Source organism: Pithys albifrons, chromosome 20 (genome assembly GCF_047495875.1).
Source record: "Pithys albifrons albifrons isolate INPA30051 chromosome 20, PitAlb_v1, whole genome shotgun sequence".
NCBI classification, from domain to species: Eukaryota; Metazoa; Chordata; class Aves; order Passeriformes; family Thamnophilidae; genus Pithys; species Pithys albifrons.
The window spans coordinates 11197540-11224363 of record NC_092477.1 but is presented as its reverse complement, the minus strand read 5'-3'; the positions used below and the strand labels follow the sequence as shown (position 1 = coordinate 11224363).

Sequence of the window (26824 nt, the reverse complement as noted above, 5' to 3'; positions counted from 1 at the left end):
AACCATCTAAATAAAAGCACCTCCTGGATTTCCAGGAGAGATGGTTGTCCCTGATCTCCTGGATGAAGCAGAGCCTGAGCCTGAGCCTGGCACCTTCCCTGGCACACACAGGCCACAAATGCTGTGCCAGGATCCAGCATCCCCCTGGATCTCTGAGCCATCCCATCATCTTCCTTGTATTCCAGTAAGAGTTTTGAGTTTTAGGGAGCTGAACTCAGTGATCCTTAAGGGTCCCTTCCAGCTCAGGATACTCCAGGATTCCATGCAAATATTCCCCATTTTTCTTCCCCATCCTCCCTTCCACACACAGCCTGGCCCTCAGATGGGCTGGCATGACCTCAGACCTGCTGCAGATCCTCTCTGAGGTTGCTGCTCAAGCTGGCAGAACAAATCATGGCATGAAAAATCAGAGCCAAAAGGAAAACACTCCCCATGGAGAGTTGAGGAAAACTTTCCTGGCAGGACCAAGCCCCCCCCTCCAGGTCTCCCCAGGTCTGAGACAGGAATTAGCTGAGTTTATTTTGTCTTTTAAGAGATAAGGCATCACAGAGAACACCAGACAGCACCGAGGGGAACTTCACTTTAATAAATGATAAACAACCAAGGCAGCCACTATCAGTTAGTGATATTCATCTACTCTCTTTTTTCCAGATTGAAAAATGTAAATCAAGCAGAGCTGCCTCAAGCCAATTTGCAGCTCTCACTGTGAAAATAACCTGCACCACTCGATGGTTTTAAGAAGTCTCACATAAAATGTAAATGGGCACAAAATGAATATTCCAGATACAAAAGAAATACTTGTGGTGGTTTGCTGGGCTTTGCCTTCCATCAAAGTCCCATCCTGGGTCTTTGAAACCTTCCAGGGCATCCCCTGAAAGCCTCAGTCCTTCTACAGCCTGAAAACAAAATCCTGCTACTCACCAAGAGATAAATGGGCAGAAAGGAAGAACAACTGATTTGGATTGATTGTGCCTTTTTGTACCAAGGGCTTTGCAGGTATTATATCAGCTCTACATCACCAGTGGCATCAAAACTAAACAACTTCCACCTCACACTGGCCATAAATCCTTCATAGAGAAGGAGCAAATTCTCCCAATACTGTAAATTCCCCCCAAAATGAAAATAAAGACAGAAGAACGGACCAAACTCAGTTCCTTCTCTTCCTTCCTGCTGTTCAGTAAATCTTTAGAGGAACTTCTCCAGGTTTTCCAAAGCTTGTTCACTGACACAAATTTTATCTCCTTTGCTTTGTGAATTCTATAATGTGATAATTTTGGGGGGAGGGTGTGTTGGGTTTTTAGATCTGAGCATCCAAATGAAAACACGGCCGAGCTGCAGCTCCCACCGATGGGGAAGAACACGAGCTGCAGAATTCAATTAAAATGCTAAATTAATTCAATTGAATAAATCCTGTTAATGACACATTTTTTTTCCTATCAGCAAATTAAAGGAAACTCAGAACTTTTCAAAAGATGATTGGTGATGAATAATTCCAGAAAGACACAGCAAGGGCACACAAGATGCACGACACCAGCAAGATGGAGAACACAATTCCAGAAGGAAAACACCAAGGAAGGAAAAGTTACTCCTCGTTACCTGCAACGAGCTCAAGTTTTTCTCCAGGATCTCCCTCTGAGTAGAGTTTTGGGTGGCACCGGTACCCGATCTGGCTGATGAGACTGGCAGGGAGAGCAACGAGATCCCGTCGGATGAGGACACAGGAACGGTTCTCCAGCGGGATCTGCTCTGGCTTCTCTTGAGCAACTTCGAAAATGGAAAGGGAAAGCCATTAAAACAACTTAGTATGCAGGCACAACACTGCCAGAAGGTCAGCCTTTGACTTTCCCATGTGGCAGGTGGAAATATTCCTCCCTCCAGGTGGGAATATTCTCCCTCCAGGTGAAAATATTCCTCCCTCCAGGTGGAAATATTCCTCCCTCCAGGTGGAAATATTCCTCCCTCCAGATGTGCGAGCGCTCGCTCGGCCGCAGGGCAGGTGCCACCTGAAAGCTGGGAAAAATCCCCTGCTCTCCCCCTCCATCCTCCACAGCAGCCTGGAATTCTGCAGCAGGGATTCTTGGCAGCTCATTATGCTTTAACTTTCCCTGAGTTAATCATTTATGAAAATGGGCAGCCCTGCACAGCTGGCACAGGGAGCTGCCTTCCCAAACGCTCCCAGAAGAGCGGCAGGTTCCTCCACCAGGGGCTTCTAAAGCAGGCAGGGAACTGAGCAACACCTGCAGCAGCACCACAACTACTTTTCTGGGCTTTTTTTTTCCCTCCTGACGTTAAAATCCAGACCTGAGAAAGGTCACCACAGGCTCTGTCAAGGACAGCATCTCCAACTCCCCCTCCAAAGCACCTTCTTTGCCTCTTGAGGGCAACATTTCCTCCCAACAGCAAGAGAAACCTCAACCAACAAGCCAAAAAATCTTAGTAAGACGTTGCTTCAAACCCAAAATATCAGATTTTCCCAATTTGCCCCAGTGTGCCATCCCCAGAGCCCTGTACTGCCCAGCAGCAACCAGGATCATGGAAAAGCTGGGAGTGCTGGGCACTGGGACTTGTGGGCACACAGATTTGTTTCTCAATCACATTTACAGTCCAAGACCACAGGATTGCTTAAAATGACAATTTTTGACAGCAAACCAGTGCTGAGTGGGTGCACATCCAGTGCAGGGTGTGGTGGGAGCAGACCCAGGGCTGAACCAGCCCTGCAATGATCCCCCCTTTTCCCCTCAAACTGATGGGTATTGTGCCCAATGCCAGACACAAACAAGCCCAGCTCTGCAACGATCCATCCCCTTTTCCCAAAAAAACTGAGGGATATTGTGCCCAGTACCAGGCACAAAACCAAGCCCAGCTCTGCAATGATCCACCCCCCTTTTACCCCAAACTGATGGATACTGTGCCCAATGCCAGGCACAGAATCAAGTCCAAAGGATCCCTCCTTTTCCCCAAACTGATGGATATTGTGCCCAGTGCCAGGCACAAACCCAGCCCAGCCCTGCAATGATCCATCCCCTTTTCCCCCAGACTGATGGATATTGTGCCCAATGCCAGGCACAAACTCAGCCCAGCTCTGCAACGATCCCTTTCCCCCCCAAACTGATGGATATTGTGCCCAATGCCAGGCACAAACCCAGCCCAGCTCTGCAATGATCCCTTTCCCCAAAACTGATGGATATTGCACTCAATGCCACACACAAAACCAAGCCCAGCTCTGTGCTTTGCTGTCTGGGGACAAAACCCTGCAGCAAGGAGCCTCCTTTCTGCCCCCAGAATGTCTCCTGCCCCAGAGGTGCCTGTCCCTGCAGCCCCTGCCGAGCTCTGGGGCCACTGTTGCTCGGTGCAGATGAATCCCCAGCTCTGTGGCGCTGTTGCTGCAGTAACCGGGGCTGGTGGCTCGGGGACAATGGCACAGTGTTCTAAGTAGGACATGCCCTGCACTCCAGGCTGTGCCGTGGCATCCCATGCGGGCACAGGGCTGGCAGCATCCCACCCCAGCACTCCCTGCTGCCCCAGAATCCTGGGAATACCAGGAGGGTGCCCCCTGCTCGTGGACAGCAGCGTTTCCTCCAGTGATGAAGGACCAAACAGCAGCAGAACAATTCACAGGGTGCTGTTAAACCAACTTCTCTTGCCATCACAGCTCCTGACAGACAACTTTCCCCAACTGCAATATTCCCTGTTTAACAGTGTTCCCAAACATCCAGATCCAAGATCCCACTGGAGATCACAGAATCATAGAATTGACTGGGTTGGAAAAGACCTCCGAGATCATCAAGTACAGCCCTTGGTCCAAGGGGTCAAATGGGGGTCAAATTCTGCTCACACCAAGGGAGAATCTCAAAGACCTGCTGTACTTCGAGGCTTTGACAGAGTGAGCAGAGTATGTCCAATTAAATAATAATACTTTCCAGCTTAAACAAACCAAAAGGAGAGGGGTGGTGGGTATGGAGGGATCAGCACCCAGGCAAGTCCTGCTCTGCTGTCCTTCCCAGGATTCTTGGCTCTGGCAAGGCAGGAATGGACACCCCAGTGAGCTCCCACCAGAGTCCTCTGCAGGTCACACAGAGGCTGAATTGAAAGGTAAAATTCTCTATATAACCCCTATGAGGTGTGTGCATAACCCATCCAATCCCCCCTCTCTGCCCAGGTGGGGTAGAACTGCATTTTTAATATTTCATTCTTACTTTAACCACTTATGGAGGTGAAAAGCCCCAACAACCTCCATCACCCCCTAAAAGCAGCAGATGTGGAGCTGCTGAAGGATGCTCAGACCCACAGGGACTCTCAGAAGGTCTCTTAGAGGCCTCCTGGTATTGTTTTACTGATGAAAAGGCCATGGGTCTCCAGGGAAAGTAGCTGCAATCAATAACCCAAATGAGACAGAGCTCAGAGCAGAAGGTCCTGGGCCTGTGACCCAACACTGAGGAGACCTCAGCCTTGAACCTCCTCCCTTCTCATCAAGAGTCTTCCTCCAGGCTGGTGGAATTTCCTGAAGAAATTAAGCACTTAAACCCCCCCCCAGTGCAACCAGCTCCAGTGGGCAAGGCCAAACCCCCCTGCTCCACCACCTTCCAGAGCAAACACCCAATAAAGAACCAAATTTTAGGGCCAAAGAGATTCTGGGGTTGCAACAATGACCCAGGGATAGAGAAAGATGAGCACAAGCTCTGGGTTCATTCCACCTCCCTGGAAAAATTCGGTGTCAAGTACGTTTCCTGAATGAAAAGCAGCTTTTCAGGAAGACAATCCTGCCTGCAAGAGCTTTGCTTTTGATAATATTTCACTTCCTACACAAGGAGCCACGGAGAAGTTTCTATTTCTTCCTGTGAAATCAAATACTCCTTAAAACAAACTAAAATTCAGCTAAAAAGACCAACTGTAACTCAACCCACTGCTGGATTTTGGTTACATTTGTCCTGCTGAGTTGCTGTCTGTAAATCTCTTATTAAACACAGCCACGAATCACTTTGGGGGCTTTGTTGCCATTCAAGCATTAGCAAAACTCCACGATCCTAAACAAAACCAAGCAGAGATTTTGGGCTTTCAGTGCCACCTCCACTGAGCAGATAGCAATCAGTTATGTAAAGGAGCAGGATACAAGAGCCACTCTGGGCCCTGTTTCCAAAGAAAGCCACTCTGTTTGGCCTTTATGCTCCAGAGAACAGGAGAGGATTCGCCTCTAATTAATCTGTATCTTCAGAGGGCAGCAGCTCCTTCCCTTTGAATGAAAGGGCAAACAATGGCAAGTATTGTTTGATACAGTTTTGTTCCTGACCAAGAGAGGAGCTCCCAGCCAGCAAAGAGGGGCAGGAAATCATTACAGAGGAAGCCACGAGAGCTGCCAGCCAAATACTGGAATATTTTATCTGTTCTGATATATCCTTTCATCCCAAACTTATATGGATGCTGCAGCTGCAACAGGTGCTCCAGAATGGAAAATTGCCATTTTTCTGGGGTTTTTCTGGCTGAAGAAACAGCCTAACAGACTAACTGAGTGGTCCATGCTCCAGGCTCTGCATGATGTTGGGACACATGTCCCCCTTGTCCCCAAAACACACTGTCCTGTCCAGCAGTGCCTTCCAGCCCCTTTGTGCTGAGCCCACAAGGGTTTGGGGACTCCAGGATGGCTGCACATCCCACCTGAGGTGTTTGGGAGCAGAGATGCTGAGCCCACACTGACCCTCCCCAGTGATGGGCAACAAGCTGCTTGGGTGAGTGTCTGGGGTTTGGCACCTCTGGGAACTGCTGGGCACACTCCTGGCACCAGCACTCACTTATCCCCTTAGTTCCTGACAGTCCCAACACCAGGGCTCCAAAATCATTCATGAAACCCCAATTCCCACCAGTCTGGGCTCTCAAAACTGCACATCAACTTCAATATAATCCTGTGGGCAGGAAACAACTATTTATCATTTAGAACTGGAATTTGGAGATACAGAAAGACAAGAGTGGTGGAGCCCCACCCAAAAGTGAACGTTTACAGAGTCCCAACATGAAAACAGAAGTCTCAAGCCCTGATGAAAAGGCCTGAGAAAACATCTCCAGCTGCTGCACCACCAGTCACCAGGGATGCAACACCTGGATGGTTCTCCCCTGTCTCCTACATGGCAAGAAATCTTTTCAAACAGCACAATTTAACCAACATTTCCATCCCATCAGCAGGTTTTCACTGGCAGTGGAACCACCCCAAAAATGTCCCCCTGTCACGGCACCAGCAGCATGAGCTGAGTGTGTGAACCTGTGGCAGAGGACACAGAGAGGCACCACAGGCCAGATCCATCACAGAGCCCCAACTGGGAGAGTTTACACTGTCCAAATAGTACATTTATAACAAGGCACTGGAATGCAGAGATTTGATTTGTGACCTATTTATACAGGGAGGTAATCTGGAATTAGTATAGGAAAAATATTACTGGTTTATAAATACCCCTATCTTGCCTTTGCCTCAGCTCTCAGCCAGGAGTGAAACATCTGCCAGCCTAAAATTAAACATCTGTGTTTTACAGGGAGGAAAATGGGACTGGGAGTTTAATGCCAAAAAAGGGCAGAGGCTTTGAGCCCCTGGTGTGGGGCTGAGCCTCCTCCTGAGCCTCCTCCTGAGCCTCCTCCTGCTCCCGGCGCTGGGATGGGAGATGCTGGCACTGCCCAGCTCCTGCTGGCACACAAACCCCCCCAATCATGTTGGAAAAGACCTCCAAGATCCTTCTGACCCATCACCACTTTCTCAACTAAAGCCACACAGTGTGGCTTCCAGCAGCTGGCAGGTCTGAATCCCCCAGTGAAATTCCAGAGTGGAATAACCAAGGCATCCCTTGACCCCTTTATTTCCCTAAAAAACCAATCAAAAATAGCATGGCCAGCAGGCCCAGGGCAGTGACCCTTCCCCTGGACTCTGCCTTGGTGAGGTCACACCTTGAGTGTTGTGTTCAGTTCTGGGCCCCTCAGGTCAGGAAAGAGATTGAGGGGCTGGAGCGGGGCCAGAGAAGAGCAATGAGGCTGGAGAAGGGACTGGGACAGAGAATCCACCATGTCTTGATCCAACCCCACTGTGATCACCAGCCCAGGGCACAGAGTGCCCTGGGCTGGTGATCACAGTAGGGTTGGATCAAGGGTTGGATTTGATGATCTCAGAGGTCTCTCCCAACCCAACTGAGAAGAGCAACGAGGCTGGAGGAGGGACTGGAGCACAAGTGCTGTGGGGAGAGGCTGAGGGAGCTGGGGGTGTTCAGCCTGGAGAAGAGGAGGCTCAGAGGTGACCTCAGCACTGTCTGGAACTGCCTGAAGGGAAGTTCTGGCCAGGTGGGGGTTGGTCTCTTCTCCCAGGCACTCAGCAATAGGACAAGGGGGCACGATGGGCTCAAGCTCTGCCAGGGGAAATTGAAGTTGGAGAGCAGAAAAAAATTCTTTGCAGAGAGAGTGCTCAGGGATTGGAATGGGCTGCCCAGAGAGGGGTGGATTCCCCATCCCTGGAGGTTTTTAAAGTGAGCTTGGCCGTGGCACTGAGTGCCATGATCTGGTAAAGGGACTGGAGTTGGCCCAAGGGTTGGACTTGATGATCTCGGGGGTCTTTTCCAGCCCAATTGATTCTATGATTCTATGAGCTCTGGGCTGCCAAGCTCCCCCTGTCAGAGTGGCCACTGCAGGGTGAGCAGGGGCCAGTGGGACCCTGCAGGGTCAGGTCACACTCCTGCAGCTGGAGCAGCTCCTCATTCCATCAGGCTGCACTTCCCAGCGGCACGGCCGTGATTTACGGCGCTGCAGCGCGTCGTGCCCAGCCTGGGCTCGGGATGCTGCATGGGCTGCATCACTCTGGATTCTGGGCTCTTCCCTGCCCTCTTTCCTTGCTGTCAGGAATCAGAGGCCAGGAGAGAAAACTATTCTCTCAGCTAATTACCACAACTATTCTATAATGGCTATTTTAGATGAATTTTTAATGAAGTGTGCTCTTGTCAGTTCAGGGTTTCACAACTTTCAAGTCCAGCCTTTACATTCCAGCCATTTGCTGCATAAAGATTTTCCCTCTGCCCTGCAAACCGGTGCAGCAGGAGCAGGGGAGGAGGAGGGACCCTCCACAACTTCACTTGTGCCTGTCAAAATTCAATTAACTGCATCTGCTAAGCAGGGAGCTGACTGACAACAACGTGGCTGAGTGCAGAAAAACGCCGAGCATCTGCAAGTCCTGCTCAAACCCACTTCAGCTCAGGCCCACGACGCTGTAATTAACAGGGATAAAAATACTTTGCTTTTGTTTAATATTTTCTGGAGTTGTGCATTCCTCAGATCAGATGCTGGAAACCTCATTAAGTCTCGCTCGTGTCCTCAAGGCCCACATGTTCTCCACCACCAGACCTACTTATGGATGGAGGAGCCATTTTACCGCAGTGCTCCCGTCCTGAACGTGGCCAAGGGACAGTGGGAGCTCAGCCACCTTTTCCTACACCCCTCTGCAAGCTGCCCCCCTGCCTGCCAACCCCTGAGCCTGGCCCTCCCATCAGCCTGGGTTTAATCCTGGGCTTGTTCTTTCCTTCATCTGCTGCTCCTTTCACAGATCCAGCAGTTGTGCTGGTCCCTCACAGTGGTGCCACCACTGCAGGAGGGACATCACTGAACTCCTCACTCCCTCTTCTACCACCAAACCCTTGGCCAAGAGGATGATCTGCTCCTGGTCTTTCAGATCCCAACTACCTGGAAGGAGGTTGGAGTAAGGTGGGATCAGGCTCTTCTCCCACGTAACAAGCAGCAGGACAAGAGAAAATGGCCTCAAGCTGCCCCAGAGGAGATTCAGGTTGGACATTAGGAAGAATTTCTTCATGGAAAGAGTGGCCAAGCACTGGAAGGGGCTGCCCAGGGAGGTGGTGGAGTCACCACAGTGAAAGTGTTCACAAAACAACTGCACGTGGCACTCAGAGCTCTGGTCTGGTTGACAAGATGGATTTTGCTCAAAAGTTGGACTTGGTAATGCTGGAGGTCCTTTCCCACCTAAATGACTCTATGATTTGGAGATGTGCCTCTGAGCCAGTTTTGGAGATGCAGAATGGTTCTGACTGCAGAAAGGGTGAAGAAAAATAAATAAATCCCCCCAGACTTGGGGCAAGAAGAGGATCGATGGCCCTGCCAGGGATGGTGGGTGATACTCAAGGCAAGCAAAGAGCATCACCCACCAGTGTCCCACCACACACTCTCCAGTCCACACTTCAGCTGGAGAAGGAAAAAGCTGAGAAAAAGGAGGAAAGAAAAACCAACCCTCAACTAACTCTGAAATTCAGGGCTTCATCTGCTGCTCTCCTCTTTGGCTTTGTGTTTGTTTGCACAAACAGGGCTCCTGGAAACCTTGGCAATGGCTGTTTGGCAGGGCTGCCCCCTCCCCCAGGCCTTGGGGAGGCTGTGGGACCGACACGCCAGGAGCAGGATTAGCTGCCTCCCCTCCTCCATCTCACGGGCTCGTTATTCCGCACCTTTGGAGGGGACGGTTTATCCCCAGTAATTAAAGCACAGTTAGCTCTGCAAGTCCAAACCATAATGGAACAGCTTAGGTTTGATTTTTGTCATCTCTTCCTTGTGTGCCCTCTTTTCCTGATACTGCAGCTGGCTTCTTTAAAACAGGAAACTCCCTGCAAATGTGCTGGTGCAGAAGAGGAATTTGAGCAGAAAAGTGGGATATTGGAGCCTTCCAACCTGTCTCCTCCCTGCCTCGGCATCACAACATGGTTCAGGTCTTCTCCTTACAGAAAACAAGCAGGAAAACTTGGCTGTGGGATGCCTGGCTCTGGCAGGAGGGCTGGATGGCTGCAGCACCTCCAGCGGCACCGGGAAAGCCGCTCGGATTTTCGCTTTTCCGAGTGGGATGACTCCCGTCCTGCAAGGATTAGGGACCCCCTCAGAGCTCTGCCTGCACTGTCCTGGTCCTGCCTCACCTTCTGCATGGATTTGGTTCTGTTCCTGCATGAAGGGATGGAAAACACCCTGTCCAAGGGCATGATCCCACTGCTCCGAGGAATACCGTGAGCCCAGCGCCGGAGGGGAACCCACATCCCTCCCCACCGGCTCTGCAGCAAAGCCAAACCAAACCAAACCAAACCAAACCAAGAGGGCAGGAAACAGCCCAGTTTCTGTAACAGCAGCCACAGAGGAGACCCTGACCTTGTTCCCAGCCCTGATCCCACATCTCTCCCACCCCATCCCAGCCACTGGGAGAGCACTCAGGCTTTTGAGGCTCATGTTCTACGACTGCTTGTCCACTTTTCTCACAAATATTTGTAATAATAAGACAGTCACCCAGCTCCCTGCATGCTTTCCCTCTTTTCCACATGGCTTGGTAGAAAAACTTGGCAAATATGGCTTATCTGCTGGCTGTCTGGCAGGGGGACATGCCAAGGGGACACTGAGTTCCTGTTGCTTGGGATGGGATGGGATGGGATGGGATGGGATGGGATGGGATGGGATGGGATGGGATGGGATGGGATGGGATGGGATGGGATGGGGTGGGATGGGGTGGGATGGGGTGGGGTGGGATGGGGTGGGATGGGGTGGGATGGGGTGGGATGGGATGGGGTGGGGTGGGATGGGGTGGGATGGAGTGGGATGGGATGGGATGGGGTGGGATGGGGTGGGATGGGGTGGGATGGGATGGGATGGGTTGGGGTGGGATGGGATGGGATGGGATGGGATGGGATGGGATGGGATGGGATGGGATGGGATGGGATGGGATGGGATGGGATAGGACAGTGTGTGGGGTGAGCCTGTTCTCAGTACTAGGGAAGCCTGGCTTTAGGTAACAGAAATTGCATTTTCCAAATTTTGTTCCTTGGTTAAGACTAAAATCAAACTGCTTTGAGGAAAGCTTCCCAACACCAGCTCATGACCAAAGCAGAGTCAAATACTTGCAACATCAGCCCAGCAATTCCAGGATCCAGAGCAGGGGAGGTGACTCCAGGCGAGCGGATGCCACGTGTGGCCAGAGCCAGTGGGAGGATGTCCCTCCCCAGGGAGCACCCACACATCAAAGCTGCTGCCACAAACACCTGCAGCTCCAACAGGGAGGCCACTGTGAGGCTGAGCTTCCATGTGGGATGCTGCCAGCTCCATCCAGGCAGGATGATGCACCAGGGCCTGGCAGGCACCTCCCACTCTGGTCCTGAGCCCCTGGCTCTGTACCCTCACCTGTCCCTGCTCCTCAGGAGGGTCTGAGCCCTGTAAGGTGCCCAGGAAAGGGGGTGTTTGTCCAAGGATTGAGAGGAAAGAGGCCTCTTGTGCCTCTGTGCCCACCTTGGGGCTGAGCAGCAGCTCCAGGATGAGCATCACCAAAATGCAGCCACCTCCTGTCTCAGGCCCACCCAGGGATTTGCACCACCATCCCCTAACCATGGGTTCTGGAAGGTAAGAGAGGGATTTTACTTAATTCTGTTTCTAGTGTTGAAACAAAAAACCATCAAACCTCTTCAAACTCCTCTTCCCTTTCCTACAGTGACGTGTGGGGCAAGGCTGGCAAAGGAGAGGGGGACACTTGGGGAGAAAAGTCCTTCTTTTCTTCTTTTTGCAGATATTCCTAAATAACATCTATGAAAGTGACTTAGCTGGTGTTTTTCTCCTTTCTTCCAAATGTCACATGTTCATCACAGTTTAAAAAATGACTTAAAAAGCCAGGACAGAGGGGATGTGCCTGGCACCTCGTTGAAGATGAATTCCCAAAATAACCACCCAGCCCTCACTGGGTCACCAAAGGCAGATGCTTCCCTTCCCATGGATGACCACCCACCTTGGATGACCACCCATCTCAGATGACCACCCCTCTTGGATGACCCACAGCTCAGCCACCACCTTGGGATGGGTGTCACCACCACAGGGCTCACGCAACCACCAGGCTCCTTGTTGGCAACCTCAGCCAAAAAGTGAAGGGCTAAGCTGCCCATGGTGGATGATGTGACCATGGTGGATGATGCAGCCTCTCATCTAAAGAGTCTCCCAGCTGGAGACACAGCCCATGAGCAATGGCATGGAGGCACATGCCCATGCCACACCTGGGCACCAGCATCAAGCCCACCATGTGCATCCTTTCCTGCACCATGATACAAAAATCAACCGATGAACCCCGCAAAGACACAACCCAAAATGACCCGTGGTGGCCTGAGCAGGACCAAGCAATGACTGAAGGGGAGCAAACCCAAGGACAGAGACGCCCATTTACCAGAGTAGCCTCCAGAGGACTTGATGTACATCTGCCCGTACTGCTCCTCCACCATGGTGTCGTACGCCTCGTCGTCCTCCTCATCCTCCTCGTTGTGGTAGGAGGTGGGGCTGTCGGTGGTGGGGATGCTGCTGGCGCCGGGGCTCGTCCGCTCCCCCTGCGAGTACTGCACCTGCTGCACGTTGGGGATCAGCGTGGCCAGGTTGGGCATCCCGTAGTAGGACACGCGGGAGAGCTTCAGGGGCCCCGTGTTGGTGCCACCACCTCCGGCCCCGTCCCGGGCACCGGGTTCCAGGGGCCGCTTCCCGGGCAGGCCGGGCAGCGCGGCCGCCTGCAGCTCCATGTTCTCGTGTTTGACGCGCGTGAGCAGCGGGATGGGCATGGAGGGGGACATGACGTAGGGCGCCGAGGCCGACTGCAGCTGGTTGCAGGGGCTCTGCGGCTCCGAGCTGGGGTCTTCAATCATGGTGGTCTGAGAGTCACAGTGTGGGGAGCTGACCTTGAACATCAAGTCCGTGCCTTTCTCCACGATGTGCTGGATCTGCAGGAAGCCCGCCGTGTACATCACCACCAGCTGCTCGCTGGCCGCCATGGTCAGCTTCCCGGTGTAGCAGAAGGAGAGGATCTGCTGGAAGCAAGCGGGGGGGACGGTGCCCGGCAGCTCAAAGGCGTTTTTGCTGTTCCCACTGAACAAGTCTCGGAAGTAGAGGCTGCTGGCGGCGAGGACAGCCCGGTGAGCCTTGAAGGCTTGGCCCTTCACCACGATGGAGACATCGCAGTAGAGCCCCAGCAGCCGCTGCTCGTTCAGGCAGCCCAGAACGGTGTTCCCAAAGTTGGGAATCTCTATGTGCAACATCTGCGACATGGCTCAGGATCGGCTGGAACTCCTCAGACATTCAATGCAGGAATATTCAAAGTAGGGCACATCTGAAAAAGGGAAAGGCAGGGAGAGAGGAAAGGCGTTTTGAGACAGTTCACCAAAGCAGGCAAAGCACAGGAACCCACCTCAGCCGACATCAAAGGCTCCAAGCCGAGCTCTGGGAGCCGATGCGGAACAGCAACCGCTTGTAAAAATTACTTATCAGTGTTCTCAACCAACGCTGGAAACGCTATTCCAAGAATACTCCACAAAATGCAAGTATTGCCTTCAAGTTGTGGTCTGTTTAAACAAGCACCAGTGATTTGTTCCCCGGGGGGTTTTTACTTTATGCAGGAAAATCTGAACGATAATGGGAGAGAACAGTAAAGCAAAGGAAGGACAGTCAGACAGATCTCGGCAGCATTATATAAGAAACACAACAACCAGCAGCTCTGTTGAAACTACAGAAAAGATATTTATAAAACAATGTGCCATTCTGCCCGAAATAAATGCAGGATTCTGCCAGAGCGACAGCTCCCAGGAAAAAGCACTTTGAAAAGCAATCTTCCCATTTGCACCAGAAAGAGGGAGCATTTCAACAGTTAAACCCCTTCTCAACACATTTATCCTCCAACAAAACCAGGCTTAGCTCCAAATTAAGCCAGATATTTGAGCCCCAATAAAACAAACCAAGTACTGCAGCGAGCCCGCCGACCAAGTTGGCTTCTTATTTCCCCTCCCTAAAGGCAAAGTGGGGCAGGGGCAGCCCCAGCCCAGCCCCTGCTGCGGGCAGAGCCCCCCGGACCCCCAACCCCGGGACCGCGGACCCTCCGAGCACCCCGCGCTGGATTCTCCGGCTCCGCAGCCAGCGCGGAGCTCTCCAGGGCCAGCTGTACCTTGTGGCCACGGGCACAATTCCTGCTTTCAGAGCCCCCCAAAGAGCCTGGCGTTGGAAGGCACCTCGTGCAGACCCGCAGCAGGTAAAGCCAGCGCAGCCCCAGCTCCCAAACTCCAGCGGAGCAAATCACTGCGGATCCACCGGCACGGAGCCCAAACCCCCCCGTCCTCCCTCCCCCAAGAGTCCAGCAGGGTTAAAATCCTGTCTGCCTTCAATACTACTGAAGCAAAACTAAGGTTAACTAGTACTGGAAGCTCGGAAGACCGATATTTTTCAAAAAACGGGGAAAAAAATTAGTTTATCTACGAAAGATTAAACAAAAAAAAATCCCTGCACAGAAAATAATAACCCACAAAGAGCTGCTCTGTTCCCATTGCTGGGTAAAAAGGAAAAAAAAAAAGTCCTATCTGCAAGGCCACGGGGTAACAGGAAGAAAAGGGAACACACTCGGAGCCAATTTAATTGTATCTGCATGGTTAAAAAAATATCCTTCCAAGCGAGGAAGTTCCCGGTGCCTTCGGCCGGCTGGGAGCGAACGTACCTTGAGCAGCTCCGCTCGCCGAGGGGCTCCGAGTCCCCCGATCGGAGGGGGAAATAAAACAGAGTATCAAGCCCCGGGTTTGTATCTGCTGGAGCTGAAGCTTTTACCAAGTCAAATCTCCCCGGCAGCGCACAGCATCCAAATGAATAGGCCGGATGCAGATTAACATTCAGGCTGCTCTCTGCAATGAATAGAGCCCTTTGATTAGGGACCTGAAGTAAATGCCAGTTTCAAACCGAAGCTTTAAAAACAGAGAAATATCAGTGCCAGAGGAATGCTCTCAGTGTTGGTACAAGACAGACTTTTGATGAGTCACTGCAATGCAAACAAAGATGGCAGAAATACTGTACTGTATGCTGATGAAATGCTTAGTGGTGCCACGGCAACTGAGACAGGTTTTAAATTTATAGTGCAGTTTTGCATATGAATTACGCTGTAAACTGCCTCCCCTGCCATCTAGTACATCCAGAGTGTCAAAGCATTTAAACTATTCCAAACAGTCTGCAGAGCTGGCACTGCTGCTGGTTAACTCCTGCGGCCGGAGGAAGGCAGGGAGCAGGGGTGGGGAGCATCCCCTGCACCCCCCCAGCTTCCTCCTGTACCCCCAGCATCTCCCGAGCATCCTCTGCACTCTCAGCATCCTCTTGCATCCCCTCTGCAGCCTCTGTATCCTCAGCATCCTCCTCTGCAGCCTCTGTATCCTCAGCATCCTCCTGCATTTCCCCAGCATCGTCCTGCATCTCCTCAGCATCCTCCTGAATCACCTCTGCATCCACCCATCACTCTCCTGCATCGCTCCAGCATCCCCCAACATCCGTAGCATGTCCCCTGTATCCCCTTGCATCTCCCCCGATATCCCCTGTATCCTGCCCAGCATCCCCTGAATTCCTTCCCAGCACCCCCTGCATCCTGCCCCCCGTGCCAGCACCCCACCTGTCCCAGCAACCACCTGCCCCAGCAACCACCTGTCCCAGCACCCCACCTGCCCCAGCACTCCACCTGCCCCAGCATCCCCCCTGCCCCAGCACCCCACCTGCCCCAGCATCCCACCTACCCCAGCATCCCACCTGCCCCAGCACCCCACCTTCCCCAGCATCCCAAATGCCCCAGCACCCCACCTGCCCCAGCACCCCCTCTGCCCCAGCATCCCCCCTGCCCCAGCACTCCACCTGTCCCACCAACCCCCTGCCCCAGCATCCCACCTGCCCCAGCACCCCACCTGCCCCAGCATCCCCCCTGCCCCAGCACCCCACCTGCCTCAGCATCCCACCTGCCCCAGCATCCCCCCTGCCCCAGAACTCCACCTGCCCCAGCACCCCACCTGCCCCAGCATCCCAAATGCCCCACCATCCCACCTGCCCCAGCACCCCACCTGCCCCAGCATCCCAAATGCCCCACCATCCCACCTGCCCCAGCATCCCACCTGCCCCAGCACCCCACCTACCCCAGCATCCCCCCTGCCCCAGCACCCCACCTGTCCCAGCATCCCACCTGACCCAGCACCCCCTCTGCCCCAGCATCCCCCCTGCCCCAGCACACCACCTGTCCCACCACCCCACCTGCCTCAGCATCCCCCCTGCCCCAGCATCCCCCCTGCCCCAGCACCCCACCTTCCCCAGCATCCCAAATGCCCCAGCACCCCACCTGCCCCAGCACCCCACCTACCCCAGCATCCCACCTGCCCCAGCACCCCACCTACCCCAGCACCCCACCTGCCCCAGCAACCCACCTGCCCCAGCATCCCCCCTGCCCCAGCACCCCCTCTGTTCCAGTACCCCACCCCAAGAGCTCCCCAAAACCAGCCACCCAAAAGCAGAGCTCTGGGAATGCCCAAATCTGCCCCAAATAAAGGTGCTCCTTGGGCAGCCACAGTCCTGCCCCCCCCAGCCCCTCCCCAATACAAGAAAGCCTTTCAAATGCAGGAAAAATGTTTACCCCTTGGGGAAAGCTTCTTTCAGTCTGTGGCTGAATCCACTAAAAGCAAATCCATTTGCTTAAGTAATGAAATCCCAGTCACATTGTCTCCTGGATTCAGATTTTAAATTACCTTCGCATTTATTGAGCATGTTTGGTGCTTTTTTCTGGGAAAGAGGGTGGGGCCTCCCTTTGCTTCCTTCTCCCTTGCCCAGGGTGTTTTTAGTCCTGCCCCTGGTCTCGGATTTGGTTCAGTTGCTCTGCTCAGATGGTCACACACAGTTCAAATGTCAGAGGAGGGAGGTGAACCCATCCTTAGTGCAGGACAACTGCAGGGAGACCAGGGCTGGGCATGCTCTGGTGTGACCCTTCCCCCCTGATCCTGCTCAGATCCCCAGTTCCACAGCCAAGCTGAGTTTGGTGCATTAAGTTCAACTCCAGAGCAGCAAACCAGGGCTGGCTGCTCTCCCCTCCACTTCCATAAACCCACCAGCACTGCTGCTCTGCATCCCATGGGACCTGCAGCCTCCCAGAGCCACATCACTCCCTCCCAGAGCACTGGGAATGCTCCATGAGCCCATGGCAGGTCACTGGGATCTCTGCTGGGACCTCTGATGAGGAGCCAAAGGCACCCAGAGGGGACTGAGGTGACACCTTGTGAGGAGGTCAGAGATGATCCCTCAGCAGCCAAGCTGAGAGCCCAAAACCTCTTCCAAGCATCCCACCACTCATCTCTGCTGGAAAAGGGATGGGAAACACAGAACCACTCTGGATTTCTGAGAATTACTGAGAAAAACAGACCAAACTTCACTGCTCAGGCAGCTGGGGGAAGCCTCACCCATGGTGATGGCAGACCATGGGTGGAGAAGGATCTTCTCTTTTCTTCCAGAAGGAGCTCCCTTTGAGCTGGAGGATAAACCAGGGAGGCTCTGGATGGGACATCCTTGGACCCAGCAGGGCAGGATGTGTGGGATGAGCCAAGGACAGCTTGGTAGTTCAGAACAGGCCAACTTAAAATAGATATTAATTATTAATTAGAATTTGCTCCATAAACAACCCAGGCACACCAGGGGCAACCCATGTCTCCCCAAACCCACCAAATTTGAGTTGGTTTAGGGTATATTTAAGCCAGAGAGAAGCACCAGAGTGCCCCAGCCTCCCAAATCCTTGGCAGATCTCATGGACAACTTCTCAGGAGAAATCAGAGCCGGAACCAAGATGTTCCACACACAAGTGGTCCTCCCAAAATATGGCTCTGAGGGAAATGGTGAGAAAGGGAACAGTGTTTGGTCTAGAAAGAGCACTGAGGAACACAAGCCAAGCTGCAAAAGCCCAAACCACTCCAACAAACTGCCAGCCAGGACTGCTGGAATTCTGTTTCTTCCTCTTCCCTCTGCCTTTTTATGACCAGAATACAATAAAAAAAAATCCAAAAAGCCAAACTCAAACCCACCAACAACCCCAAATCTCTCCAAAATCCAAGAAATAAAAGAAGTCTTGAAATCCAAGAAGAACCTGGTCATGACCAAACCTCCCATTTTCTAGAAACAACAGCAATGAAATATTACTGTGACTAGACAGCAAAAGCAGTAACACTTCATAATGTCTAACTTAGAAAAATCTTCTATTAAATAGGAGTTTTTTGTTTTAAACAAAGCACTAAGGGACCTTTGAAGGCTTTGAAATGGCTTCAGCCCATCTGACATGGCAAGAGCTGCTCTGCAGAGAAAATGACCTTTGCAATTCCAGACGTAGACGGTATTTTTCCAATCTCATCTCCAGAGCTGAGCTGAGCCCCAAGGTGCAGGAGGAGCCCTCAGCACCACCAACATCCAAAAAAAAATCCAGTTCCCTTTGGGCTGCCAAGTCCTACAGGTGACAGACCATCAACTGGACACTTCCAAATGGGAAAACTTGGACCAAAGTGGATTAAAACCAGCCAAACACCTCCTGCTTTGATTATCTGACATATGTGACCATTCAAGCAAAACATCCCTCTGTTTTCTGATGGCAGCCTCTTTTCCCAGCTCTTGGATACAGCAGGACAATTTGTACATCTCTGCCTGGCTTTTGTAAAGTCACAGCCTTTGTCACAAGATGTTCATAAAAAATGCAGCCGTTATTTGAGACAACTTCCAGGAGAGTTTGGGAATTCTCAGCCTCTCCGTTCATCTGCTTTGGGGCAAGAAAAGCAGGTTTGCTCTTTTCCAAACTAATTCCCTGCTCTGAGGCCCAAAAGGTTGGGATGAGGCGACAGCAACAAAGGCAAAAAGCACCGACCTAGAAGAAGATGCTGCCATCAGATCTCCCCCAGGAGTAATCAGAAATAATTAGATAATGTATTTAAATTGTCTTTTTTCTTAGCCAAACAACATACAAAGAGCCTCAGTGGTGAATCAGCCCCTGCAAAGCCCCAAATGTCCCCCAAGTTCCTGCAGGAAGGTGCTCTGGGCAGCAGCTGGGGCAGGGACAAAGGGACAGGGACCCTCTGGGGGTGGGACACAAAGGCTTTCACCCCCCCCAGCCAAAGCCCCTCCAAAGAAAAGAGCTGAAAAGTCCTGCCCTTGCAGGCCCCAAAGGGTCAAAGGAAACTTCTCTTTCTTCTGTAAATGAGGAGAGAGGGGGGAAAATCCCACCCTTGGATTTGGGGCTGGCAGGGGCACCCAGTCCTCCCCACCCTGAAGCACAGGGTGCCACCTGCCCTGCCCTCAGTGCAGAATTTGGGGTTATTTCCACCCTTTTAATGCAAAGGAAATGCACTTTTACATAAACCCAAGGGAAAATACACAACAACTCACTGCAAACTCAGTGGCCAAGTACCATTCCCTGAGCCAGGAGCTGCTGTAATGCCTTAAATAAACCAGTTAAATAAAATAAAGAGTTAAATTGAGTCAAATAAAATAAAGAGTTAAATTGAGTCAAATAAAATGCACTTCAGGTCTAGACTGTGCATCCCCCTCCCTGCACTGCCAGTTGCTGTGTCAGGGAGCCAAGAAGCCAAAAAGCCAAAAAAGCCTTTGCACCCCCCACCCCAAAACCTGAACATTCCCCCCCTTCAGGGTGAGCAAATCCAGGAGGGGAAGGGAGGGGGCCTGGGAATGCTGTGGATGCCTGCACAGAGCAAAACAAGGTTAAGTTCAGCAATCAAATGGCAGTGCTAGAGAGGCTGCTCTCCTGCAGCACCGGGAGCTGCAGCTCCAAAGTGTTTATTGCTGAAATGCTGCAAGTGGCAAGCGGCCCCTATTTTTAGTGTAGCAGCCAGTGGCAATGGGGGGAAAAAGGAGATTATTTCTGCCTTATTAAGAGCCCAAAGTGAATTTGCAAATATTCCTCAGTCACACACAGCAGCCCCCACGCAGCAGACAAGCAGCAGGAGCCTCGCTGGCCTCGGAAGTTCACACAGAGAGGACAGACCTGGAGGCTCGGGCAGGGGATGGGGGAAAAGATGGAAAAGGGAGTTGGATTAATGCTGGTGGTGCAGATCAGGAGGGGTGTGTGGCCCCACTGCCAGGGCAGCCTGGGATGGGGTGATGGGCACTCAGCTTGGGGACCTTGGCACAGCCTGGAGGGCTTTGACCAGGGACCTTGGCACAGCCCTGGGGTCTCTCCTTGGGGACCCCTGTACGGTGCCAAGCACCTCTCCCTGGGGACCCCGGCACAGCCCCAGGAACCCCAGCACAGGTCCAGCACCTCCTCCCAGGGACCCCAGCACAGCTGCAGGATCTCTCCCTGGAGACCCCAGCACAGTCCCAGGAACTCCAGCTCAGCCCTCGGGTCTTTTCCTGGAGACCCCAAGGATAACACCAAGTATCCCTCCCTGGAGACCCTGACACAGCCCTGGGGTCTCTCCATGGACACCCTGGCATAATCCCAAGCACCTCTCCTTGGCGACCCCAGCCCTGCCCCTGAGGGGTCTGTCCCCAGGGACCCCAGCACAGCTGCAGGGCCTCTCCCTGGAAACCCCAGCACAGCTCCAGGAACTCCAGCACAGCCCTGGGGTCTGGTCTCTCCATGGACACCCTGGCATAATGCCAAGCATCCCTACAGACCCAAGCACAGCCCCCAGGGGTGTGTCCCCAGGACCCCAGCACAGCCCCAGGGGGTCTCTCCCCAGGACCCCAGCACAGCCCCAGGGCTCTGTCTCCAGGACCCCAGCACAGCCCCAAGGGGTCTCTCCCCAGGACCCCAGCACAGACCCCAGGGCTGTGTCCCCAGGACTCCAGCACAGCCCCAGGGCTGTGTTCCCAGGACCCCAGCACAGACCCCAGGGCTGTGTCCCCAGGACCCCAGCAAAGCCCCCAGGGCTGTGTCCCCAGGACCCCAGCACAGCCCCAGGGCTCTGTCCCCAGGACCCCAGCACAGCCCCAAGGGGTCTCTCCCCAGGACCCCAGCACAGCCCCAGGGCTGTGTCCCCAGGACCCCAGCACAGCCCCAGGGCTGTGTCCCCAGGACCCCAGCACAGCCCCAAGGGGTCTCTCCCCAGGACCCCAGCACAGACCCAGGGCTGTGTCCCCAGGACCCCAGCACAGCCCCAAGGGGTCTCTCCCCAGGACCCCAGCACAGCCCCCAGGGGTGTGTCCCCAGGACCCCAGCACAGCCCCAGGGCTGTGTCCCCAGGACCCCAGCACAGCCCCAGGGCTGTGTCCCCAGGGCCCCTGGCACAGCCTGGCACAGCCCCAGCCCCAGCTCTGTCCTGCTGCAAGGTGAGTCACCGGCACCCGGGCACGCCGCGGCTCCTCGAGGTCACCCACCCGGCAGCCTCTGAGAGTGCCGTCATTCAGCCAAGGCAAAGTGTGGTACTGCCATTATTATTTCATTAGTTTTTTTCCCCCTTCTCTATCACTGATTTTAAGAGCCTCTCAAACCAAGGAGAGGCAAAAATAGAAAATGCAACATTTTAATTTTTTTTTGCTGCAAGGAGAAGAGAAAGGGAGAGACCTGGATTAAAAAAAAACAACAATTATCCTGCAGAATGGAAGATTTTGCCATCTAATAAAAACTCAAGACCCCGAGTAAGTTGCAGGCACCAGAAAGCAAACAGCACCCCATCACCCTGCCCGCAGCATCCCAGCACAGCACTAATTCCCATCCGTAACACACCAGAAAGACAAGTGCCATGCTGAATCCTATTCTCCTCACTCCTAGTGCACAACAGCAGAGCAGGCAATATATAACATGCATGACTCAGTCCTACCAACGTGCCACTACGGAACAGAAAGCTTTCGAAAATAAAAGTAAATATCTGCAAAGGTCAATTAAAAAAAGCTTACAAAACATCAGCCGCCGCTTCTTGCTGGAGCTCATTACCTAGTATGGTGGAGCTGCCTGTGTGTTTTTTTCTTGTGCAAGTTAGTCTGTGAGTCAGCATTAACACACATGAGAACATCAGGAATACTGCCTAGTTCTGATGCAATGGAGGTTGTAAAAAAAAAAAAAAAAAAAAAAAGAAGAAGAAGAAGAAGAAATCGCACTCGGTTTGGACAGGAGCCTGTAATTCAATTGCCTTTACTTTTCAATTACTGCATAGCCTACCCTGACCAACCTGCAGAGGGGAAGGAAACTTTGCTTACATCTCTGTCTTAAAATTAATGACTTTTACTTTTGGCTACAGCTTATTCTCCCTGCTTTAAAAAAAAAAAAAAAAAAGAGACATAATATAATTAACCCTTCAAGGGCAGCCCAGCCTGTGCAGCAAAGGGGATCTCCATGTTTTTGTAGGAATTTCAGGGCTGGAAAACGACCCTGCCAAAAAGTTCTGGCGAAGGGAGGTATTTATACATTAAACTTTTAATAGTCTATAAAGCAAAGCTACAATTGCATCTGAGCTTGATCCTTAATGGAAATATAAGCTTGCAGACAAGGGAGGTTACACAGACTGCAGAAATTTAACTCTGTGCTCCTGGGCTTAGACAAGCAAATGTGAGACTGCCCAGGAGGTTCTTCAAAAATGAGGGGTTTGCTCACTAAGCAAAACCCCTGAAAAACCTAAAATTGGTGCCATGAGGTGGTCACTCCAGCCTGATGCCCATTTTCCCCAGGCAGATGGAGGCAAAGCTGAAAACCTGCATTTTTCCTGCACTGCATTGACTGCCTGTACTTCAGCAAACAATTCCCTCTCTCCCCCCTTTCCTGGGAGAAAACCCTCCAGACTGTTCCCTGCTCCCAGGGCACTGCAGGACAGTCCAGGAGCCTCAGCACTGACTTTCCATCCCTGCCTCCTCTGCTCCTGCAACAAAACCCTCCACAGAGGCAACAAATCGTGCCCGAAGCTTCAGAACGTGCCTATTTCTGTAGCACAGCCTAAAAAACACCCCCAGACAACACTGGATGAATGTTGTATTCTATAGATGATGATAATTCCATGATTATATAGATGAAATATTATAATACAAATTATATATGGTCGATATATTTTAATTTAGATATATATAATATATTTATTTATATATTATTTATATATTATATGATCAGCTACATCTTCTGAGCCAACACCAACATGTGACAAGTTCTGTGCTGCTGTGCAGGCCCTGCTGATGCCCAGCATGGATATTCCTTAAATTTGAGGGGTTTCCAGAGATCCAAACCTTATGCAGCAGAGGAGGGTCAGAGGCTGGAGGTAAAAATTTCTCCCCAATATTCACAAGATGCTGCAAACACTGAGCTGGTCCCACCCCAACAAACACCAATCAAGCATCAAAGAAAGCTCATGGAAAGTTAATGCATCTGGATTAATAATCCAGTGGATCACAAAATATGTTAAATCCCAGTTTAGTTTGCTGGTTGTTTCTATGAGGAGGCACAAACACTACAGAACTTTTTTTTTCAACATATAAATACTTATTAGTGCTGATTAACCAAGACAGAACCCCCCTAATATTAGAGATCAATCACTTCTCCAGCTTCTCTCACAAACCAGTGTGAGCCTGGTGGGGCTTTTTCCCTTAAGTGTGTGGGATACTTGAATACAGATGAATTGAGTTTTAAAGGAAAAAAACCCAAGCAGCAACTTCTGGGCCAAGTTCTTGTGTGCCAAACTTTTCAACTGCCACAGCACAGCTCGACAGTGTTTCAAAAGAATTTAAGCACTGTTTTGAATACTGCTGACAATCTTCCTCATCCAAATTTGTAATTTAAATACCTCCAATGTGAAAAGCACGTTCCCTGGGGCTTCGTTCTCCCTCCCCCAGCCCCACTGGGAAGAAAAGCCGTGGGTTTCCCGACCTGGCTGGTCCTTCCCACCCCCTGCAGGGACCCCAGAGCTGGGGGGTTCCACCTCTGTGGGCACTGCTGGGCCCCCAGACACCACCACCTGCCTCTTCTGGAGCTCTGAGGCTGCTTTAGAGATAAACCCAGGCATTGGCTTAGAGAGAACACACTAAAAGCAGTCACTGGTTTAGAGACAAACTGCTAAAACCAGTCACTGGTTTAGAGATAAAACAATTAAACCAGCCACTGGTTTAGGGATAAACCACTAAAACCAGTCACCAGTTTAGAGATACAACACTGATTTAGGGCTAAAACCAGTCACAGGTTTAGAGATAAACCCAGGTACCAGTTTAGAGAGAAAACAGATTTAGGGCTAAAACCAGACACTGGTTTAGGGATAAACCACTAAAACCAGTCACTGGTTTAGAAATAAAACACTGATTTAGGGCTAAAACCAGTCACAGGTTTAAAGATAAAACCCTGATTTAGAGCTAAAACCAGACACCAGTTTAGGGATAAACCACTAAAACCAGTCACCGGTTTAGAGATACAACACTAAACCCAGGCACTGGTTTAGAGATAAACCCAGGTACCAGTTTAGAGAGAAAACAGATTTATGGCTAAAACCAGCCACTGGTTTAGGGATAAAGCACTAAAACCAGTCACTGGTTTAGAGATGAACTACTAAAACCAATCAGTGGTTTAGAGATAAACCACTAAAACCAGTCACTGGTTTAGAGATAAAACACTGATTTAGGGCTAAAACCAGACACTGGTTTAGGGATAAAGCACTAAAACCAGTCACTGGTTTAGAGATGAACTACTAAAACCAGTCAGTGGTTTAGAGATAAAACATTGATTTAGGGCTAAAACCAGTCACCAGTTTAGAGATAAACCACTAAAACCAGTCACCAGTTTAGAGATACAGCACTAAACCCAGGCACCAGTTTAGAGATACAACACTGATTTAGGGCTAAAACCAGGCTAAACCCAGGTACCAGTTTAGAGAGAAAATAGATATAGGGCTAAAACCAGACCCTGGTTCAGGATAAACACTAAAACCAGTCACTGGTTTAAAGCTAAAACTGGACTGCCGGACTTCTACCTCCAGAAGGGGTTAATCCATCCCCACCCTCCTCCCCAGGGATAAGATGCTCTGCAGAGGTGTCGGTAACCCCCCAGGAACTCTCTGCCCCCAGCCCGGCTGGCGAGGGGCATCCCCCCGAATTCCCGGGGTGCCTGTGCCGCTGGAGCCGCAGCTCCAGTTTGGCAGGATCGCGGTTAAGATTCCCCTCCCAGCGCTGCAAAAGCACCTTGAAAGGTCGCCGAGCGCTTTCATATTCTCGGCTCCGTCTCCGAGGCGGCGGCAGATGAAACAGATTGACCTCGGCGGGAACCGAGAGAGCGGCTGTGAAATAATCCATCAGCTCCTCTCCAGCCGCCTGTGCCATGGGAATGTCGGCTCGGGAATCTCACCTACCCATGGCAGGGCTGGAGAGGGTTCCAATCCCAGCCCCGCTCCCCTGGGATGGAAGCAGAGCCGGCACACAACATAAAACACCTCCATATTAAAGTCTACGCAGAGCCCGTGCCCATTACCGAACTCATTAAAGACAGTGATACTTTGTAACATACTCTAATCTTTAATATTCATAGCTCGCCTCATTTGCATATCATGCCATAAATAGTTGAAGCAGAGGTAAAACACAAAGCGCTCCACTTGCATTTCTAATTATGCCTGAAATCAAATGTAAATCACAACACAGCCAAGATACTGAAAATATTAAATTTGCTGCCTCTCTGTTAGAAATCTTTAAAAAAAAAAAAACAACAAAACCCCGAACCACACACACACAAATCAAATTATTTTGAAAAAAAGAATAATCAAAGGGGCTCATGTCACTGTTTAAAGAGGGGACCTGACACATCCCAGCCCTGGGATGGACCTTGGTGCACTCTGGCCATGAACCCCCAGGAATGCCAACACTGGCTCATCCCCCCAAAACCACCCCTAAAAACCTGCCTTTCCCACCCAGCTGGGCTGCAACTGCTCATTTAACCTTGGCCTTTGAGGAACCAACAGGAGCCTTTCCCTCTGGGGCAGCCAGGAGAGTTGAGCTCCAGCAAAGGGGGCAAAGCTGAAGCATCAGCTCAATGTGAACCTGTGCCCGGCACTGGGTTGGCTGGAGGGTGGGATTTGGGAGGGAGAGGGGCTGGGAGCTGCTCAATCCCAAGGTTTAGTGAGAAAAGAGATGTTTTGGGATGCTGGCAAGTCCAGAGAGAAGAGATCATAGAATTGACTGGGTTGGAAAAGACCTCTGAGATCATCAAGTCCAACCCTTGGGCCAACTCCAGTCCCTTTACCAGATCATGGCACTCAGTGCCATGGCCAATCTCAGTCTAAAAACCTCCAGGGATGGGGAATCCACCCCCTCTCTGAGCAGCCCATTCCAATCCCTGAGCACTCTCTCTGCAAAGAATTTTTTTCTGATCTCCAACTTCAATTTCCCCTGGCAGAGCTTGAGCCCATCGTGCCCCCTTGTCCTATTGCTGAGTGCCTGGGAGAAGAGACCAACCCCCAGCTGGCCAGAACTTCCCTTCAGGCAGTTCCAGACAGTGCTGAGGTCACCTCTGAGCCTCCTCTTCTCCAGGCTGAACACCCCCAGCTCCCTCAGCCTCTCCCCACAGCACTTGTGCTCCAGTCCCTTCTCCAGCCTCGTTGCTCTTCTCAGTTGGGTTGGAAGAGACCTCTGAGATCATCAAATCCAACCCTTGATCCAACCCCACTGTGATCACTCTGGCACTCCATGCCCTGGGCTGGTGCTCACAGTGGGGTTGGATCAAGACATGGTGGATTCTCTGTCCCTGGAGGTGTTTCAGAGGACACTCAGAGCCACATCCAGTCCCTTCTCCAGCCTCGTTGCTCTTCTCTGGCCCCGCTCCAGCCCCTCAATCTCTTTCCTGAACTGAGGGGCCCAGAACTGAACACAACACTCAAGGTGTGGCCTCACCAAGATTATTTCTGCTCCCAACATACCAAAACCACACTGAGGTGTTTTTCTCTGCTCTGTTTTCCCCTGAGATGTGGAAGAGCCCTTGGAGCTGGTACTTCCATGGCACCCTCTGGCATCAGTCCCACGAAGATGCTCAAGATCCCTCTCAGCTGCAGGTGATGCTGTCCAATGGAAAGTCCTGTGTGCTCTCCAGATC

The 26824-nt window shown here is 51.7% G+C and overlaps 1 protein-coding gene across 4 annotated transcripts in view; it reads right to left on the bottom strand.

The window, feature by feature from the left end:
• The window catches only part of NACC2 (NACC family member 2), a 63705-nt gene that overhangs the window by 8507 nt on the left and 28374 nt on the right, over positions 1-26824 (bottom strand). Inside the window, exons 1-3 of one of the 4 annotated variants that reach the window (XM_071574476.1) lie at positions 21679-21711; positions 12197-13123; positions 1597-1764 (exon numbers count right to left, since the gene is read on the bottom strand). In XM_071574476.1, coding sequence (XP_071430577.1) covers positions 1597-1764; positions 12197-13061 — 1033 coding nt within the window. In that variant the 5' untranslated portion in view covers positions 13062-13123; positions 21679-21711. Of the gene's footprint in view, positions 1-1596; positions 1765-12196; positions 13124-13951; positions 14114-14494; positions 14611-21678; positions 21712-26824 lie in introns of those variants that run through there. The other 3 variants (XM_071574474.1, XM_071574475.1, XM_071574473.1) reach the window with 3 other exon arrangements.